At 47.0% G+C, this 21259-nt stretch overlaps 1 protein-coding gene across 1 annotated transcript in view; it reads right to left on the bottom strand.

Annotated features, from left to right (window-relative positions):
• Nucleotides 1-21259, bottom strand: part of MGLL (monoglyceride lipase) — a gene marked incomplete at its 5' end in the record, with an annotated part of 52301 nt that overhangs the window by 14731 nt on the left and 16311 nt on the right. Inside the window, 1 exon segment of the mRNA XM_080625501.1 lies at nucleotides 18635-18741. Coding sequence (XP_080481627.1) covers nucleotides 18635-18741 — 107 coding nt within the window.

Here is a 21259-nt window from a genome sequence, read left to right as displayed (position 1 = left end):
CATCCAGCTTGCAGTTAGTTTAGGGGTATCTCAGGGCATTACAGCTGATGCCTGTATTTATGAGCCCTACTTGAACTCATCTGAGTAAGGTTTTTGCACTCATACAGCACCCAGCACCACAGGGCATCATCACAGACCCTGGTCCAAGGTAGTGCAAGCTCTAACAGTAATAATGAACTCTAATCGCAGGCTGTAAGGCAGTGTAGCTTTGCAGAGGAGGCGATGGGGGAAAGCACAGAGATGGGGAATGTGGGTGAGACAATACACAAGGCACTACTAACGGGTTTATCCAGCAAACGTTGTGTGAAGCTTTGATTTTCTGCTTGGGTGTTTTTTTAAGGTTTAATGCAAAAAATATATTAACAACCTTGTAAACACTTTGAATTGTACCAGTTCACTACAGCACCAACCCTGCTTGTCTGGTAATGAGTCAAGTACACATCCTTTTCATCAAGTGAGCAAAGCTCATTAATTAAACATAGTGGATTGCAAAGCTCTCAATGTTTAATTGCTTGTTTAACAAGCAGCACATCTAATCCACCATTCAGACACACAAACAACTCAAACAACAGGAAGAAGCTTCAAAGCAGGACAGACAACATCTGGAAAAGTCAACAGCCTGTGCCTGCATTGTCAGTAGCAAAGCAAACGTTCCACTCAGAACAAATACACACAGGAAGCACCTCTGAGTTCATCTGCACATTCCTACTCGACAAAGTGGCTTCCTTGCCCTGAGAACAGGCTTATCACAGCAAGGGAGTGCGTTCTGGTTCTATTTTCTCTATCTTTTTCCATTCCCAACCAAATCAAGTCTGATGCCTGGAGGCATTCAGCAGTATCTGCCCCCGTGTAAGTACTCTTCGTTTTGCATGGAGATGGAGAGCAAAGATAAGACAGAGACATCTGAGTGAAGAGAAGCAGGACAAGCTGTCCCAGGGCTTGCCACACTGCCTTGACTGTAGTGAAGCTGACACCTAGGTCAGCTGCTGTGCTGAACCGGCCTTCTCTGTGCACCATCTCTCTTATCCTCTCCGACAGCTCTGGTTTCCACAAGAAGAAAAAGCAGTGCTTAGGCTGGAAGGGAGCAGGTCCATAATCTGGACCGCCAGGAGACAGGACCATGGGGCACAGTGTGGAGTAAACCTGCTGTGCAGCATTGACAAGCTTTACACTGTGCATATTTGGTCTAAGGCTTTTCCAGGACTACTTCACATCAGCATTAGGGACTAAAAGGAGAGGGTACCCTGTCATCACTGCTTCCACCTTTATGTTCCTTGAGGATCTGAAACCACATGCTTATCCTTAGTGACTTTTGACCACAATTCTCCACCTGGGTAGTCCCCAGCATCCCTTCCTTCATATCACCTATATAGATACAGGGAGTATGCTGGGTTTTCCATGACAATGGGCACATCATAAACCCACTAGATATGGTACCCAACAGAGGTATCTTTCCACCCTTGGTGTTTTATCTGTGGAGCATGTAACTAAGAATTACGGATGGATTCTGCCTCTCTCTTACCAAAAGGGAGTCATATCCTGGACACAGAAGTCCGTCAGCTTCCTCCTTCCTTCCCAACGTTAGGAAAATCATTTTCCTTTCGGCAAAGGCTGGATAGTTTCTATTCCCTTGCCTCACACAAAGGGTGCAGCAGGCTGAAAGCCGCCTCCTCCCACATCGGAGGCACATTTGCAGAGCTCAGATATTTTTAGCATGGTGCACACACACAGTTATATTGTTTGTTGTCTCGGTTAAGGAAAAAAAAAGGAACAGGCGATTTTCCACACTAAAATTCTTTGTGCCTTCTGCTGGGAGCAGGGAGCGGGTCAGCTTGCTGGAGCCATTGGGAATCTTTTCTGTACTCCAAAGATGACAAACAAAATGACCTGGTGCATGTCACAGCAGTGGTTGAGTCTGGCCAACAAGGCAAACTGTTGTTGTCAATGTTAGCAGTCAATTCATCCCTAATGGATACAAGTGTGGTTCCTTTGGCTTTAGAAGCCTCGCCTGTTCCTTATGCTGTTGCTGAATTTGGCTCTGATCTGCAGTTCCTTAAAAGTCTTCCTGGAACATCCTGTTGCTCATGAAACCAAGCTGAAAAACCCCATCTGGGTGTGTTGCAAAATCACGAGCCCTTCACAGGCTGCCTTTGCAAACAGCAGCCACTGCGGCCAGACTAGGAATGTAAGTGTCTCCTGGGACATGTAATGAAAGGGGATAAGACAGTGTGAAAGCCTGCATATACCACAGTCACTTCCCACACTGTCTGGAGCTTTGTCATCCCTATCCACCAGGATGCTGCTGTTTCATGGCTGGTGGAAGCTAAGCCCCATCACAGAGGAATATGGAGCTCAGTTCCTTTTCCACGAAGTGCATACACAACCTTATTCCTCTTTCCTCTTCAGCCCCTTCTGCAATGCCACCTCCCAAACCAGCCCTCGAGAGTATTAAAGCGAAAGAGAGCCGAAGGGAATGCCCTTCTCTGCCAGGCTGCTGGGATCAGGGGTTTGAACACACTGCACAAAGCTGGCATAGACGCTTGAGCAGCCATTGAGTTCCTCTGCAAAAGACTTTCCTTTGGTGATGGGTGAAATGATTCCTATCTAATCTCTTTTCCCATGGGTTGAAAACCACAATATAAATGTAAGATATATAATCAGTGAGGCACAACGTATGGTGCCTCTAAGGAGTTTTATAATCTGGCACTAAGTGATTTTATTTAAGGCCCTAGAATAACTTTTTGCTCTTATTCTTGCAGTGTTGCACTGAGATTTTGCCCTCTTTCATGGGGAGCAGATCATTTCCTACAGTATCATTGAGGTGACTTGGTTTAGCATCAGAGTAGCTCTTCAAAGACTTATTCTGCCACAACTTCGAACCAGCACCAGTGCTTGGGTACTGCAGAAAAGATCGCATGGACTTTGCTGGAGTTAATCCAGGGTCTCCAGAGTTCACTTGACCTGTTTGTTGCTGAAATTTTAAGAACAGAGAAGAGCAGAAGAGCTTCTTTTCTGCTCTCCACATACTGCTTAAGATACCACTAATGTGCCAGAGTTTCACTGGGAGAGGAGAGCAACCAAGGGCAATCTCGCTTCTATTTGAATTCAGCTTTAGAGTCACATACAATTTTCTTACCTTGTTTTAGTACCATAAAATCCCCCCAAAAGGGTGCAAACTTTACTTTTCCCCTGACGAAACCGAGGCTGAAAGTCCGCTTGCATTAACTTCCTGGTCCAAGTTCCAGCTTTAGAACAACTGAGGCACCCACTCAAGATGTCCGAGTTTCCCATGAAACAGCCAGCGCTGGAGCGGAACTGCACAATCCCCTTCCCTGCCCATTGATTCCAAAGCACGACTGGCATGTGGGTTGGCTCTCTGACACGCACATGCTATTAAGTCCTAAATGACAGCTTGTTTAACTAGAAAACATTTCCATTTTTCCCTTCACAAAGGCCATTCATTTCGTGCTCTTCTATTTGCTTAAAGCCGGTTTCATTTGCCCTGCCTGAGAGTTTGCACAACCCGCCTGATTGTTCCCCTCCAAAGAGAGCTGCAAGTTAATGACCCACCTCTTGATCCCTGAGCAGGAGCCTTGCCCAGCACGCTGCTGCATCGCGAGTGAGCTCCTCGCATTGCAAACTCCATACGTGTGGCTGGAGCATGGTCATGCTTGAGAAAACAATCGCATCAATCCAGCTCAGGGAAGACAGGCCTAATTCTTCCCTGCTAACAGTAGATTAAGCATCAAGAAGAACCGAAGATGAAAGCTAGCTCATGTAAGAACTCCCTCCATGCTGCTGACAAATGTCTTGGGGGACAGGCACAACTCCCTTTCAAGCTATCTTCAAAAGGTTCCCCTCCGTGCAGACCACCCATTGGGAACTCACATCAATAACAAACACAAAAAACCCCCAATTTAAAAGACCTATTTTTCATCCAATTTATTTACATGTTAAAATAAACACGAGTTCCCGTATGGAGCAAGGGCTCCCACTGGGTTCTGTTTAGTCTGTGAGATTCTTGGCACTGGAGTACAGCGTTTCCCTATTCCAAAGCAATCTTGGCACTGATTTTTTTTCTGTTATATCTTTTTTTCAGCAACTGGCAAATGAATAACAGTAATCATGATGCTTCTGTAAAGAGGGAATCACTTCCTAAGGCACTGGCAAGGTGTGGGATCAATTAACCCTCCCAAAGCTCATGAGCAAAGCAGAGCTCCCAAAGTCCTGCATTCAGGATCAGTTCTCCCCATGGGTTGTGCTTCCAGTTCTCAACCAACCTGTCCAAAGGGAGCTTTCCCACAGAGCTAAAGAGATTGTTGCTCCTTGCTTCCCTCCTTGACATCACCACATGGCAGTGCCACCCTCATTAGACCGGGTTTGTCCCTGTTCCTGACAAGACACGAAGGGAACACCTTTGTATAGCTTTGTAGACCCACCTTGCACAAGCTCAGCGGGTGAGTGGCAGGTGGATTAGTTGAAATAAGGGCAGGCTTGCTTTTGCTATACCCGCACAGAGCTGGAGCTCCTCAAACCCTGCCAGACCTGCCCAGGAGCAACACAATTAAGAAGAACCCTTCTGATGAAGCAGGTCTGGCAGGGAGCATTCCTGGGTGGAACAACCCTGCCCAGCGTGCCAGAGCAGAGCCCCACGGCTGCCAGTTGGCTCAGGGCTGGGTGGTATTTAGCTGGTGCATGGGGAAAGGAGCACGGCAGAAAATAGCTCCACTCAATTGGTCTTGCAGCAAAGCTTTGTCCTTTCTGGGCAGAGATTGATTTCAGTGTCATTGTTTCAGCTGCTTTTTGGCACTTGATGCCCTTTTTCCCTGTAACTCCCCTCCCTGCAACTCTGAATCCTCGCTACATATCCATCTATCTCCCAAACAAGCCCGGATCAAACAGGCAGGTTATTGCTTTCTGTGCTTTACTACTCATTTCAAACCACGGCTGGTTGACAGTAGACAATGAGTACTAGCTGGCAGGTCTGCACTTAGTGAACAACACACAGGTACAAGTGTTGAGCTGTTGATGGTTACGGACCTGTATGTTGCTTTTGGGTGATGCAAGTTGCTTGGCACTCAGTCAAAGAGGGCATATTGGCAGCTCAGAGAAAGCTCTCTTCAAAATCTGGGCAAGATAGGTGCAAAGCTCATGAAAAGGCACAGGACTGTAACCAAAATAACAGGCTGGGTCAAGCAATCACAGCTCAGACAAGCCCCAAACCCCCTTTCCCTTCCCCTTCCACAAAACTGAGCATGAACTTGGCACCACTATGGACCAGGCTGCCTATTTTTTAGCATCAGACAAACTGCCAGGGTCTCCTGGCACGCTTTGTCTTTGGTAAATTCAGAACTAGAAAATCAGTGCAGTGTAGAGGATGTCAACGTTCAGGGATCTGGGCTGAGAGCATTAGGCTTTGTACCATCTACTATTCAGCACTTTCCTTTTTTACTTCACTTTTGAAGCTAAACAAGGATTCTCAAATTGGAGAGTACTGCCAAGCCTGGAATAAATCCCAGCATTAGGGATGCTGTGGGTATAACAGCCTTCCCCAGGAACGGAACCTGCAGACGGGAGCTTCAGAGACATTAACCCCTGACAGCACAGGACAGGCTCTGTGGCATCGGTTATAATGCCCTGGGAAATCTCACCTGGGATTGAAAGAGGTTGTTCCCACCCATGGGAACACTGATGGAGGGTGGATTAAAGCACAGGCATAGCTGGCACTGAGTAGCTTTACTGCATTGTTTGTGAAGCGGTCAAGCTCCCAGGTGCAATCCTGAATACAAATTCAGTCAAAGAACACGGAACTACCAAACTAGTCAACCAGCATGCTATTATGGGACATATGACTGATTGTTTTCCATCCACAGCCCTTCCTTAGCAGTTCTGAGAGTGAATGCTTACATTTGGACATAAGAAAACATTATACAGCTGCCATTTAATCTTTCTTATTTATCTGCCTCCTCCCTTTAAATACAGGTGAGATATTTCACTCTAAGACATCTACTAAAGTTACTTGCTACTCTTCACCAGCTCAAGCTCCCTCACAGCCCGTAAAGAGCCATTCACAGGAAGTTTTGCATTCTTGGAGCTCAGTATTTGAAGGGGGCCTACAAGGATGCTGGGGAGGGACTCTTCATCAGGGACTGTAGTGACAGGACAAGGGGTAACGGGTTCAAACTTAAACAGGAGATGTTTAGATTGGATCTAAGGAAGAAATTCTTTACTGTTAGGGTGGTGAGGCACTGGAATGGGTTGCCCAGGGAGGTTGTGAATGCTCCATCCTTGGCAGTGTTCAAGGCCAGGTTGGACAGAGCCTTGGGTGCCATGGTTTAGTGTGGGGTGTCCCTGCCCATGGCAGGGGGGTTGGAACTGAATGATCTTTAGGTCCTTTCCAACCCTGACTGTTCTATGATTCTGTGATTCTATATAGGATCAATCATATGATTAATGGGGATCACTACCTGCAAGAGATATCCCTGGCTCCTAAAACTGCTGCTCTATTGAAACACAGCAGCCTGTACCCAGACCTAAAGCTATGTGCCACCAAGGGAAGTCTTCAGAATATCAAGCAAAAGAACTTTTCTACCTCAGGTCACTAAAATCTGCCCACAGCTGGCACAGACCAAGACATGCTGCCACCTGAGGACTGGCTTTTGCTTAGAAATGGGTTGACAAGCTCGCATTTGATGTCTTTTCGTGCATTATGAAACTCAAACACATCCATTGCAACCAGCTCCCTGAGTGCCAGAATGCACAGATGACTTCAAAGTGGGCTCCACACACACCTTCAGGTAAGACTTCTTCCAGATGGCCTTAGGTTTTGTGAGATCTTTTGCAGTCCTCACTTTGTTATTATAAAGGCAGGAGATGTTCAAGGCTGAAAGGAATGTTATTGTGGTGCTGGAAAATCTCATCTGGGTTGGAGAGTGAACTGGAGGCCAAGCAGATGTTCTGCTTTACTAAAGGGCTTGGAAATGAAGAGGATCACACTGCCAGAGATTAATGCAGATTCATTTCTTCAAACCTGAAATCATTTTCCCCGATCACCAGCCAGGACTCCCAGAGTTCCCTGTGCGCCCCTTTGGCAGCTAAAAGAATCCTTTCTTCCCCTAAAGAACACTCCAAGACATGTCAGCTTCTTGCTAAAACAAGAAAAACAACCTTGAAACCCATGAGTCAGATTCTGGCCCCACTGAAGTTAGTGACATTTAGCTACCACCTTCAGAGGGTGCAAGCATGTATTGTGTGTAGAGGCACCAGAGCTCAAGTAATTGAGAGCTAAACCCCCAACCCACCTAAGAATCACATTCTAAACGTGGTTTTAAACGAAAGGCATTCTGACATGAAAGAGAAGCTGCAGTGTGCACACACTGGCACCATCCCTGAAGGAGCAATAGGGAAATAGGTCTGGCACATGCAAGACCAGCCTGATGCCTCAAAGGGGAAGGACAGGCAGGAACAGAGAAGGTCCAAGGGCTACACGATACATGAGTGGGCAGAAATACACCGGGACAGAAGGTGAGGGGTTTCTAGGAGTCAGAGGATCAGGAGCCTGGGAGAGCGAGCTCCAGCAGAACAGGGCTTGGAGCAACCAAACCGGCTTAAAACCTGAGCTTTGGCCACGTGTGAACAACAGAGGGATGCTATAGATAGATACAGATAGAAACCCAGATAACGCAGGGAGTGCCTTCCTGTCTGTGCTGCTAACAGGAGTATGTTTTAATAAACAAACCAATGTCCTGTTTCACATTCAAAATGACTGTGCAATAGGAGGAACATGATTAACTGAAAACACCAGGCACTGTAACCAAATATGTTTCTCTGCAACGCTCAGACTGATTAAAGAGGGAAGAATCCAAGTACGTGAGTCAAAAAAGGATTAATTTCCCCCTCATTCATTGTTTGTTTGGCTTTCAGGGCTGGTTGCTGCCATGTTCAACGTCTTGTTTGCAGAGAACATATTGGGGTTTAGGAAGGCTCTGCATCTTTTGGAGTAAGAAAGATGTTTATTAGTTTTAGGACTTGTGAGACAATTCCTTAAAGGGCTCATGGTCTGTAACAGACAGAGCTACCCCCAGGGAAATCACCAGGGCTAGTTATTGATGGAGGAAAGGCACCAGTCTGAACCAGGCACAGCAGCTCTGTAACAACACACCATGCTTTATGAATGAGCGAACAAACAAACAGTGAACATTCGAACTCCTAAGCACACAGGCTGCTTCTGCAGCCCTGGCCCCAAGCCTTAACCTCATAGGAGTATATGGGCCATGAAAGGACCGTGCCCTGCGGGGGACCGATGCCTGGCTGTTGGACGCCTGGACCCTGTACGAGCTCACGGTGTTTCACGCTGTGCTAACCACCACAGTGCAGCAGTTCTGGCTGGGGCAGGCCCAGGGAATCTGTTATTAACAACCTTTAGTGCAAACCCAAATGAGACTGTCACAGTTTCGATCCGTACCCACAAACGCGTGCAGCCGCAGTGAGCTCCCCGTGCCTTCAGACCCCAACTCCTCTTATGAGGAAGATCAGTTCTCTCATTCAAAATCTGAGAAAGTTTTGCTTCCTTTAGTGAATGATTCCCTGCGATACCGCAGCCAGTAGCTCATAAAGAACAGCTTTAGTCAGTGGTTGCCAATGTAGGTAGGGCACAAAGTGCATTAACAATGAAGATGAAGTGGCAGTTTTAGGTCATTTATCAGCCGGTTATACATTTTACTTTGTAAAGCTGCCTGTCCTTTGCCTTTGTTCAATGCAAATACCAGCTCTCTTTAAATGCTGCTCTCCTTACTAAGTCTGTTCCTCCGGGTTAGTGCTGAACTAGACACTAACCTGGGGCAGACTGTGCTCCTTTGATACCTGGTCTCAATCTAAAAGGTACTGAAGGAAACCAGAGCATGTTTTAAGCCAACAAGAGTTACATACACTAAAGTTCTGTACTCTTCAAACGGTGTTCAGTGACTCGGAGCAGTCATTTGTAACAGGGTGACAAGATCCACATGGGTATGAAGACGTATTCGTAGGTGAAGAATCATTAGTAAATAGCTTCTGAACCAACCTCCTCCAAATTAGGCACGTCTGAGAAATAAACAATAGCAAAGCTTGTCACATGCCGGAGATGCTGTTGCTAAGGAAAATCTGTCCCTGTGAAGGTGAAAATAAACACGCTTCCTCTTTCTCCTTGGGCAAAGACATCGAAAAGCATCTCCCTGAGGATGAAGCAGCTCTTACCTGTCGATACCAGACAAGTCTCCTTTTAAGAGGGTCATTTCTTCACCCACTTCAAAACTTCCTGTTCTTTAATTCTGGAAGCAACATCCCAAATACCAGCAGCGAGGATGAGCTTTAGTTCATAAAGAGTAACTGAGGCTGGCAGGGACATAGAGATTATCCAGTTCAAGGCCCTACTCAGAGTGTTTCCCATTCAATTGGGTTGTTCAGAGCCTTGAGTAGGGCTTTAAACATTCCCAAGGCCAGAGATTTCCCCGCTTGTCTGGGTCCTGTTCCAGCATTTCACTGCCCTCATGGTGACAACCTTTTCCTTGTGCATGATTGGGATTTCTCATGCTGTGATTTGTGTCATTCCCTCTCATCCCATCACCATGCACCTCCAAGAAGAGTCTGGCTCTGCTGTCTCCACGCCCTCCCACTGAGGACTTGTAGACAGCAATAAGATCCCCTCTTACCCTTCTCTTCTAAGGCTAAATGAACCCAGTTTTATCAGCTTCTCCTCATACATCTTGTTCTCCTGTACCCTAATTGTTGTGACAGCCTCTTTTGGCCTTGCTGAAGTACATCAATGTTTTCCTTTTACTGGGCAGCAAATTGGACCCAATGATTCAGATGTGGTCTCAAAAATGCTGAATGGAGAAGAACAATCACTTCTCCTGAGTTGCCAGCTATAATCTATCCAGCACAGCTTAGTATGTGGTGGCTTTCCTCACCACAAGGTCACACTTTTGACCCACGTTCAACTTGCCTGCAAGGATCCCCAGGGTCCTTGTCTGCAGAGCTGCTTTCTATTCATTCAGTGCCCAACCTTTAATGCTGAATGGGGTTACCCCACCCCGATTGCAGAGCTTCACAAGTGCCTTTGTTAAAACTCCATGAGGTCCCTGCCAGTCCATTTCTTCAGCCTGGCAAGGTCCCTATGAACAGCAGCACTCCAGCATGTGCTCACTTTCCATGGCCTGGTACCCCTGTAGACTGGTTGAAAGCGCTCTCCATCCCACCAGCCACACAGTTAATGGAGAAGGCCTACTGATAGTATATGCAGCATCTATTTATTAATTTTCCTTTGAAGAATACAGGTTCCTCTCACTCTTCTTGAGGCCAAAGCCCTTGCTGGTATGAACTAACGTCCTGCCATGGAAGTCAGTGAAGGAAATGATCCCTGGAGCACAGTTTGAAGCAAGTTTGGTGTCTGTCCAGTAGCCCCAGATAACAGACATAACGAACAATGTGAAATGATCTGTTCTCTCAGCCTTGGCTCTTTAATAACCATCTGGTCCTTGTCCTTCCACTCTCAAGCATCTTGCATGCAGACGTCTGCCTGCAGCTAGCAAAGCTGGTTATGCGACAGCAAGTAAGCTGCTGAAAACATTACACAAGGTTGCCAACCCCCCTTCACTAATAGGAAATGCTGTTAGGAGTTACATGCCTGAGCCTGTTTCCTGACATGGTGACACAGTTATCCTGGATTTACCTGAGCAGCTGTGGATGCAGAATTGACCCTGATGTGGGGACCCATTTAAATCTGTGCAGACTGAGTACAGGTGACAATTGCACAGAGCTTTGAGACGAAAGCAGCAAAACCATGAACAAAATGAGCTTCGTTCAGCCAAGGCCATTTTCCTCTTTAGTGTCTCTTATTCACCAAAGCGAACACTTTGTCCTGGTTATCAGGACCACTCATCCAAAGTTCCTATCACTTAGTCCCAGTGTTCAGTGGCCCACTCCTCTTTATCACAGAGGGCATCTCTGATCTGAGAGGCAGAGTCACGGAAAGGAAGGAGAAGGGCTCAACCCTCATAGGAAGAAGGAAGCCTTTTAAGTTCCCCGAATGAATGCCATGTCTTTCCTGTGCCATGCAGCCTGTTAACAGTTAACAGTGACAGGTTGAGGAGCACAGCCTGGAAAGTGGCCAGTGCTGACAGCCCCACGCTCAGAGTGGCTGCGCTCAGAAGGGAGCACTCTGTTCCTCCCACCACTGCATCCCCTCTCACTGGGGCCCGTTGTTACAGCCTCACGCCTCCCTGTGTGAAGGCCAACAGCGAGGCTTTGTTCAGGAGGCAGCTGCTGAGGAGATGCACTGTCTCGTGGGATGACCCACTGACATTTCTCCCTCTGCTCATTTGTAAGCAGTGAATAATTGGGAGCACGAGGGCGGGTTGCACGGCCCCTTCCTTTGGGAGTAAAGAGCCAGCTCCTCAGATCCCAGTGTGCCCCAAAAGGGTTCCCCTCATCGAGTGGGCTTGCAGCAAGCCAGGAGAGCTGGATCTGCAGCACCTTCTCATCACCTGATGGAGCTCATGACAGAAGATGGATGGGGCAAGATGGGAGGCAAGGGTGTCCCAACCCACACCTCTGCTGCACAAAGAGCAAGCTCAGCTCAGCCAGGACCTGAGCCAAAGATCAACTGGATGATATGTCGTTGTTTATTCAATAACCTATTGTTATAGGGTGGATCTACAGCAGTGAGGAAATGGTTGCGCTGTTGCTGGGAGCAGAGTAACTGGGGGAACTGCAGAAACCACAACCACTCTTTGGCAATCCTTACTGCAGTCCAGCATTACCATCCAGTGATGTCCACATATGGGGGCAGTGATGAAAGAGCATTTTCATCACCTTCCTCCCCATCCAAACAAGGCCTGCACCCAGCATCCAGCTCTGGGTTGTAGCACAGAGCTAACCTGCCTGTCTTGTATCACTGATGATACCACAATTAAGCCTGACTTAAAACCAAATAATTGGCCAGATACACAAATAGATTGCTTTGAGCAGCCCAGCTTGGTTTGGCACGTTTTCATAGCACACATTAGGTGATACTACAAGTCTGTAGTCTACTACTTGTCTCCATGTGTCTCTGCTAAAGACGTATCCAGTGCTCACAATTTCTAACCCCCCTTGCCTAAAAGATAGGAAAGCACCATGTTTCTCCACTTTTGGATCCAGTATTACTCATGGCAAGTCCATGAAACAAAGTCTCATCCCCTGAGTGGAACAGAGAGGAAACATCTCTGAGTATCCCCTGCACCTTTCCTGACCCACATGTTTCAAGCGCAACGCTCCACTGTGGTTTACGTGTGCCCTGTCAGAGCCAGCAGCCGTGTGCAGCCTCACTGCCTCTTTATCTTCAGGCTGCTGTGCTCTAGCTGCTTCCTGGCTCCGCGGTGCTGTTTCATCTGCAAACTAAATAAGAGCCACACTTGCATTTCCAAGCCCCAGCTTGTGGCTTCCCCTGGAGCGCCAGACTCTGGAGGTATTTGCTTTTATGATTCACCTCGTCTTTTCTCACTGTTGAGGAGCTGCTCTCCTCAAACAGAAGCCATGCTTACAGCCCTGGAAGATGCCATGTGGTGCAGGCAGGGATTCGGGACTGTGATGCCAGTGTGAATAGGGGCTGAGTGCTAAAGTGGCAGACTCCAAGCTGAGATGACAGAGCAGAACTGGGCTGCACAAGTCTGCAATGAGCTTCTCAAAAACAACAGTAAGAGAGGGCACACCTTTCTTTAACAAAACCCAGCTCCAAGCACTTGCAGTTGGGCCACAGGTTACTCCCCTTGGGCTACCCTGTATTCTGTGCACATGTCAGCATCATCGTGCGGTAAGGACGCAAGCTGTGGCCCCTCTGGGAGGTACCATCTCACAACCACCAACAGAGCCCAACTCCACACAGCAATGTGGGAGAAAGCAAAGAGAAAACACACTATCCAGTTCAAACAGTGTGTTCAAGAGCTTGTCCAATGCATGGGGAAAGTTGCATCTTCGCAGCATGAATCATTTGGCTTATAATGTCAAAGAGGCTCAAGTTGAAGGACCGGTTTTCCTTAGCAAGCTGTCCCTGCTGCTCTGAGGTCCTGTGCTACAAGAGCAGCCGTCACTCCCAATTGAGTTAATCTTGCTTTTTGGTCTTGAAGTTCCTAATTCACATCTGTGTTGGGAGAAGCAGATGCTGTAGCCCCACTTTACATGAGAAAATCCCCACAACCGGAACAGAGTTAGAACAGGGTGGCAGAAGTGAGGTTACTTATTAGCTATTTGGTTTATAGAAGGACTTTGGTCTGGGTTCTTACAGTTTGCTCACTGCCTAAGGGGTGACATGGTGCACCACGGTATCCGAACTCTCACCCTGTAATTCCTAGCTGCGGTTTCACCTCCTGTGTGCCCTGCACATGCTGAGCGTTCCTCACCGCTGCCCTGGAGGGCAGATAAGCCTGACTGCACCCGTCCTTCAACATCTGGAGAGGGGAAGGCCAGCGTGAGCTAGGCTGGCTCGGGACCGCACCGAATATGGAGTCAAAACAGGGATAAACCGGCACTGGTGGTGCTTTGCGGCCAAGGGCCATCTCCTCCGGGGTCCCCCTGCTAAGAGGAACCTGTAGCAGATGCTTACAAGGGAGAATATGAGAGGTGGGGCAGAACAGCATGGCTCTTCTCCAGTATATCCCTCACATTCCGTCTCTGCCCACACAGCATGCAGCAGGCATCAGCGCCTGCTTTTGACATCTTCCCCTGGGCTAAAAGGGGAGAATGGATGAATTGCAGACAGGGCTCATGGGTCCATACGACTCTTAATGTGGATCAAGGGTCAAGGAATCGTTGAAGTGTTCCCTTATATTCCTGTCAGGTTTGCTCTGTTACGAGCTTTCGCTCTAGCAGTTTTCAGAGCTATATGCACAGATTTATGTCCATACACTTGTATCACAGTGAGACAGATTAATCATCCCTTAGCAGCTCTCTCTCCACTCCAAACGAAATATCATAAAAGACTGAAAGACAGGCAAGTCAAGATAATTTGAAGAACAAAAGGGCTCTTTTCCCCATAGGGAATGTACTCGCAAAGTTTGATCTGAAGCTCTAAAGAACTTCCTTCTGTGCTTGGCAATTCTAACGAACTATCAGTGGCAAATGCCTCCGCAGCAATCCTCATCTGACAAACAGGAACGGGCCAGGAGTCTGTAGGTTGGAACCGTTAGCAAAAACATTAAAAGAAAGAGTTTTCCTGACTCTCGGAGAGCCGGGTTTTATGCAGAGGGAATACAGAGGGAGCAAGGGGAGCTCAGCCTGACAACGGGGTTCCTCTTGCCCCTTGCAGTCACCGCTCCATGCTGGAAACTATAACAGCATTCCTACCCCCCCCAGCACTAGTGTCTGGGAAACACTGTGGTTTTGCATGACTGCAGATCTCTGTGCCTGCGAGCCATGGTACCCTGCCACAGGAGCTCTGTCCGCAGCATGCGGTACCTTCAGGACCTGCATATATGCATGGGGCTGGGCAGCACTTTGAATTTCTCCTGGGAGAACAACTTCCACCACTTCAGAAAGAGCCCAGAAGAGGATGCACCAATCCAGGTACACAGCTAGTGCTATATTCTGTTTCCCAGCCCATGATTGCATCTGTCTAAGGATGAGCCTATCAGTAGCAGTGCAGTTGCTGCTATGGCTCAGGTAGTGCAACTTCCTGTGCAAGCAAATCTCAGTTCTATGTGAGCTACCTCCTCCTGCGACGGGCATGAATGAGGACAGGATCCATGGGGAGAAGAGTCATTTTGCACTCCTGCAAATGCTAATGGGTCCATACCAGTGGCTACTTCCAGCAGTGCTACGGAAGGTTTTAGTTCCAGCGATGTTCATGTACTATGCTGGAGGCCAGGAGCCCTTCTCTGGAACAAAACAAATCAACCTGCCCGCAGCCTATTGCAAGCCTCCTGTGAGAGGAATGCAGGCAGGCAGTGCCATTCGTTCCTATGTCCCTGCAGGAAAGCAGTTTAAACTTTCCCTGCTCTAGCTAGGTAGGCTCCATGGGAGGAAGCAGAAAGAGAACAGATTGCTGTGGGTAAGCGGTCCCACACCCAGCCCTGCTAACAGTCACCAAGGAACAGTTGTGCTGCAAACCAGCTCCAGACAGCGCTTGCCAAGGCTTTCCTGATTCCATCCCTGGAGATGGCCCCAAAGCCTGCCTGATCGCATCGTCGGGGAGCAGTGCTCTCCAGGAACATTCCCTCGTGCTGGTGTGCATGAGCTGTCACTTCTCACTCACAGCGCGACCCTAATTCCTGCTCTTATTAACGCTGACATCCTTCTTAGTCATTTCCCCCCTCCCAGTTTGATCATGTTTAGTCCTTTTTAACCTTTCTGTGCAGATCAATCCTCTCCAGCGCTATGAATAAATAAAAGCCTTCTGTTCTCATCAACAAAATGGCCTTTTAACAGTTGCAAGAACAACACAGCAATCACTTGGAAAAAGACCCAAACCAAAACCAGCTGATACTTGATGTGTTTGAAACATCTCTGCTCCAGCTATTTTCTGCTTTCTGGGAGTAAGCATTTTGTCACATAGTGGAAAACAGCAAGAAAATTAACGGGGAGCACAAGCAGCAGTAGGTATCTGAGAGGGGACCTGCAAACCCATCCCGAACGTTCACCACACACAGAGTAGCAGCAGGGCCAGAGAAGAAAGCTGAACTTCAGCTAGAAACATCTAAAGCGTGTGAATAAGCTGTTAGAGCTGCAACCTTTCCCTCTGCTTTGATCTGAGGTTACACATCACTCGAGAGTGGGAAATTCAACAGCTTCAAAGAGAGTCAGAGAGTCAGAGGTCTCTGGGTACCAGGACAGGTAAAGGGTTTATTCCGCTTGGAGAGAGCAGGAGATTATGGGGGCTGTCCTCATGCAAATCCAAGGGCTGGAAACCGCTGCCAGGTTAAGGATACGTATTTCACCTTCCTCATCGTCACATAAGACAGCCACAGAACCTTAGGAAGGGCCAGCTTCCATCTTTGTGGCACTTGCATCTTGGAAATGTTTTTGTAAGCGCTGTTAGTTGACGTGCATTTTTGAAGGTGAAATTGTGGTTGTTGTGAGTTCTGGCCATGGAATGCAAGCATAGAGAATAAGATCTCAGCAAACGAGATGTTATAGGAAGAGAGATGAGCATAGCTGGAACATCATGTGCTTTACCGACTGAAAATGCTCGGTATGAGAAAAAAAAGCCACATTCTCTGTTCTCATTTTCCTTGGCTCTCAGCTTTACAGATCCCTAAAAAGTACTGCATTATAACTACAGGAGCTGCAATCTCCTTCGACTGATTGAAGAATCGCAATATCACTCCAGTTTGATGAATCTCCCACGGCTGTTCCTTCTAAGAGGGCTTTCCTAAATTGATTGCCAATAAGCACATGTATTTGTCTGCCTCTTTTCCCTGTCCTCGGAATGCTGCCATAATAAAATAATAGTAATCTAGAAAGGAAATGGAAAAAGTGAGATGGCATTTCAGAATACCCAGAGCTTGCAGAAATGCGCAGCCCAGCAGCAGGAGCTCTGCCTTCATGGAGCTGCATGCCAAGTAAACCCAGAAATGTTACCTGGGTTCTAGAAAACACCACAGAAAAGACCATGGGAAGAATGCTGTATTGCAAAGAAATTCCATTTTTCTCTCTCATGGGACTGATACAAACCAAAGCAATTTAATAATATTAGATGTAAGAGGGCTTCTGGAATTAGATTTTCACTACAGCAGTGAAAACGTCTAATACATATCTATGAGGTCCAACGGTCTGGGGATTACAATGAAATACCCCAAAATCAAATGTGCAACTCCTGATGTACAGAGAATGGAGTCGGTGACATCTCACACGGGGCAATACTAAGACACAAATTTGGGTGAATGCTGTTACTCTGTGTAGTGCCAACCTTTGTGCTGGAGCCTAGCATAGCAGGAGATGGTGCAGAGCCCTGGACAGGGCACAAGCACCTACAGGCTCAGTAACATAAATGGAAATGATTTTTCCTTCTTTTGACTGAAGCATAGACACAATCTAAATCAGTCAAGTCACGCATGCTACAGCCCTAGTAACTTCCTAACTCATTTGGGAAATCACGCTAGCCACGCTGTGGAACTACATTCATAATCTCCTACATAATGTGCCTCTAGTAGGCATGTTATCCATGCAAATAGCAGAAGCAGAACAAATGGCCAGGTCAGGAAAGCTACGCCAAGCTTGTGAGACTATGGGCTACTGTAAGAGATGGGGACCACAAGGCAAGTATTTTGCTAACACAATTGGATAATTGATATCACCCAAAGATACCCAAAGGAAGGGATGCAAAGAGGGAGCAAGAGATTTGGAATAGAGAAAATGGTGGAGGAAAGCTATAAACTTCCAAGTCTAATCTAAGCAAATTTGGCAATGGAGGTGTTTATGTCCTTAGCACTTGCTGGCATCCATCCCAGGCTGTATCCTGTATCCCACCAAAGTTTATCCTCATCGCTCACCTCTTTAGGTGTAACGACTATTTAACAGAGCCTAAAATATTGTTAATTGTCTTTCTAACTCACAGAGAATCTAGGCTCAGTTAAATTAGCTCTTTGTGTAACACAACTGTGTTTCCATTGTTCTGCTTTCTGATTCTTCTTTACCCTCTCCCCATTGCTGACAAAGAAAACCAAACTGAATTTGCAACCCAAACTAGGCTTCAGCGGGAGAAGGAAGCTGTTAACTGGCCTGAGCAACCACATTTGTGCTAAGTGAACTAATGAATCTGGCAACATCAGTCTATGGAAACATAACCATGAAATATTTATCCTTCTCTAGTCAAAAAGATATTCAAGGAAAAAGAGAGCAACAAACGTCTTCTTGTACACCATAAAACACGCCTGAAAGGAACCCTCACCCCAAAGGCCCTTCTCCATCAACGGAAGAGGCATCCTCTGTATCAGATCCATGCGATAAATCCAATGTTTTATCATGCCTTCTAGGTTTGTTGCTTCAAATACTGTTATTTTACTCTACTTAAAACCTTTATCCCTCCTTCCTCTAAGGGAATGAGGGACCAAGGCACAACATTAAGCATGCACAGCCAGCAGCTGCTTTCTCTTGGAGGCCCACAGTGGCTTTGAACAAATCGCTTGTGTGTCTTGGAGTTCAGTAACTCTACATATAGCCTCTGGTCCACTGACAGCATCTCCTTCCTCATGGACTTTATGCCACACAGACAAACTCAAGCAAGCTTATATATATATATAAAAAAGCTATGCTGTCAGCCTCCCCTCTGGGATCATTTAGGACATTGAGCATGAATCCAGCAGAAATGGCTCCTAGTCCTACTTCCACAGTGGACACCACCTCTTCATCCCTCAAGGAATAGGTGAAAGAGAAATAAACACGTACAGAGAGGTTAAAATAGCACCAGCAGTTAATGTCAAGGACAAGGCAAACTCAAGGTAAACAGGAATAGCTTATCACAGGTTCAATATCCAGCCCTTTACAAAGCAACAGATGATCCCTTTCTCATTTATGCCTAGCTGTAAATATTTCATTGGCTCTTCTCTCACTGCTGAGTAGCTTTAATGGCATTTACTTCAGTAAAGGCCTGGGTTGCTGTAAATCAAGGTTTTAGGCTACTCACCATGGTCATGGGCAAAAACAAACAAGTTAAGTCCTGTCAGCTTCTGAGCCAAGTCGTCATAGCGGCCGCAGTGCTCCCCAGCGCCGTGAGCGATGAACACAAGGGCCCTAAATGGAGCATTAAGGTATAAATCATTAACTTGGCAACCAACCCACAAAGGCTCCAGAGCTGCAAGAAAACCCAGCACATTCAATCCAGCAACAGCATTCGGGCATCAGCAAACACAGGGCAAGTACATAATGGCTGAGGGGGGGTTGAACAGAGGGGGAAATGATTGACATCCTCATCTACCATCGACCTGGTCCTCACCAGGAGGTAGCAGGGCAGACCACATGGAAGTCAGCTCCTCATGGGACAGTCAGGCTCTTTCCCATTTGTCTGCCACCATGGTCTGCAGCACGCTGAAGATGCAGATGGGTGTCAGCATCAATCCTTGAGATGGATAACTCCATCCTGGGCTTCAGGTGGCTACACTGCTCCTACAGTGCAAGTGTGGCCATTGATTTCGTTGGGGATTAGTATTTCCCTGTGGTTTCAAATACAAATACTGTCCTTAACTTTATAACCTGCAATGATGTCTGATGCTACAAGGCACTCTAAAAGACAGAATTTCAACTAAAGCAGAGAGAACTTTGGTTGGTGACTATTTACAATCCAGCTTTGGCAGCAGAACCATGACTTACTGGTTTAAAAGTATCATCTATCACTGCAACATCAGCAACCACCAAACAGTTCGAAGGCTCCAAGGTGGACGTTTTCAGTACATTAACAATGAATTCTAAATGAACTGACAACATTAATGGCAGCAGCTTACAGCTAGTGAATTCCTCAACTTCATTGTGACTGAGGTTTTAATGCCTTCTTAGACAGTGTATTCGCTGCAGGAAACCACTTTGATCTTAATATATTTAAACTTAAAGAAGGTGTTGGATGAAGAAAGTCCTGCTCTAAGTCTTTGATTAGCACCTGCTTCAAAGTATTTGCTCACACTAGACAACTTGAAAGAGTATCCGTCGGAACCAGAAGGATTTTGCAGAGCATGCTGCAAACACAACAGCAGCTCTGCAAAGATGCTCTGGTATCTGTCTAATACTAATTAGTGAGGGTGAGGTTAGGTCATGTAGCACATTGAACTTGCTGTGCCTTACAAATGCTCTGTAGTATCACTGAGGATTCCAAAAAGTCAGTGTGGAGGAGTCTGTTCTTCCTGTGCCATTCCCTGGTCAATAGATTTGTCAAGTTATCAACGCACTTTGCCAGACAGGCTGGTTTTCAGAGCGCAGCGTCTATTATTATAGCTCCAAATACTGAAGAAATGGAGATGCTGCTCCTTCCACAGCAGAGAATATGAACTTTCTGGAGCAGAAGCATCGTGGCTTTACGGGTCCCACCTCTCCCAGGTGCAGGTAACCCCACAGAGACACCACAGCCAGTGCTGGAAGGGTGAGCCTTTATCCTATAGACACCCCTGAAAACCACAGGCAACATCCATTCTGCCTCCATCTACATGTAGTGACCTTCCACCTCAGCCCTGGTCCTGGGTCACCTAAAGAGACATCACAGGCCCCCATTTGGGGGCTGGCAGATGTGCCAGACACTGAGAAACACAGCAGCCAGGCTGTTTAAGGCAGAAACTACATCAACATGAGAGAAAGCTCCTGTGCACCCATCACGTTGATATCCAACAGACTCAGCCAGGCGAAGTCCCTCTGCGCATAGATCCTATTACCTGGCTCTTGGCAGCTTCCCTGCTCAGTGTCTTACTGAAGCCCTCAGTTACTCTTCAGAGGACCCACATTTTTGCCTGCTGACTAGGCACAGAGATGAAGGTGCAGCCTGGCTGAGTGAATACAGCCCTTCACTTCTCAGAGAAACATTATTTGAACGCATGCACTGAAATGCATCAAGTGAATGAAACCTAAAAGGAAGCTGGCAAAGAGACCTCTGCCAGGAAATTCTTGCTGTTATTTCATCCCCTCTGACAGCAAAGCCCTACTTTTGCTTTCATTCCCACTGCGGCAGCACCACGACTTTGCCTGACAGCATCCTGCTAGATGCTCAGACCCCTCATTTCTCTGGGAAGCCAGGGGGAACAGAAACAACCCCAGTGCTTCAGAGGGGCAAGGTGTTCCTGTAACCTCTCTCCTCTAGCACAATTGCAGGTGTCACAGAACTCAGCCTTTGGACACCACAGGGCAGAGGCTTGGGTTATTATTTGTCTGCAGAACACTTGAATAAGATTCCTGGGACTGTTTGTGCCTTAAGAGCCCTGTGTCAGAAGCTGTCAGAAGCTGTCAAGAAGATTTAGACGCTTCTGGAAGTTCTGCCCTATCAACAGTCAGAACCAAGGAGGAAAACCTCCAAGCTGTCATGCTGCAACACAAGGAGCTCCTTTTGTTGTTCAGTAAAAACATCTACACAGCTCTTCAGCTCCAGCTTTCGGGTCTGAGCACAGGGGCCATGCAACCATACAAAAGCCTTGAAACCTGAAATGAGTGTGAGTGGCATCTGAGCGAGGATTGAAGGATTCGGTTCTTTCACCTGATCTCCATTTGCGGTTACAGAAGAAGTTTGGATTTGGCAAACAGTACCTGAAGGCAATATAACAAATACAGGGCTCATCAG

Source organism: Psittacula echo, assembly GCF_963264785.1.
Source record: "Psittacula echo genome assembly, chromosome: 9".
Taxonomy (NCBI): domain Eukaryota; kingdom Metazoa; phylum Chordata; class Aves; order Psittaciformes; family Psittacidae; genus Psittacula; species Psittacula echo.
The sequence above is the reverse complement of the archived record's forward strand: the minus strand, read 5'-3'. Positions and strand labels throughout refer to the sequence as shown.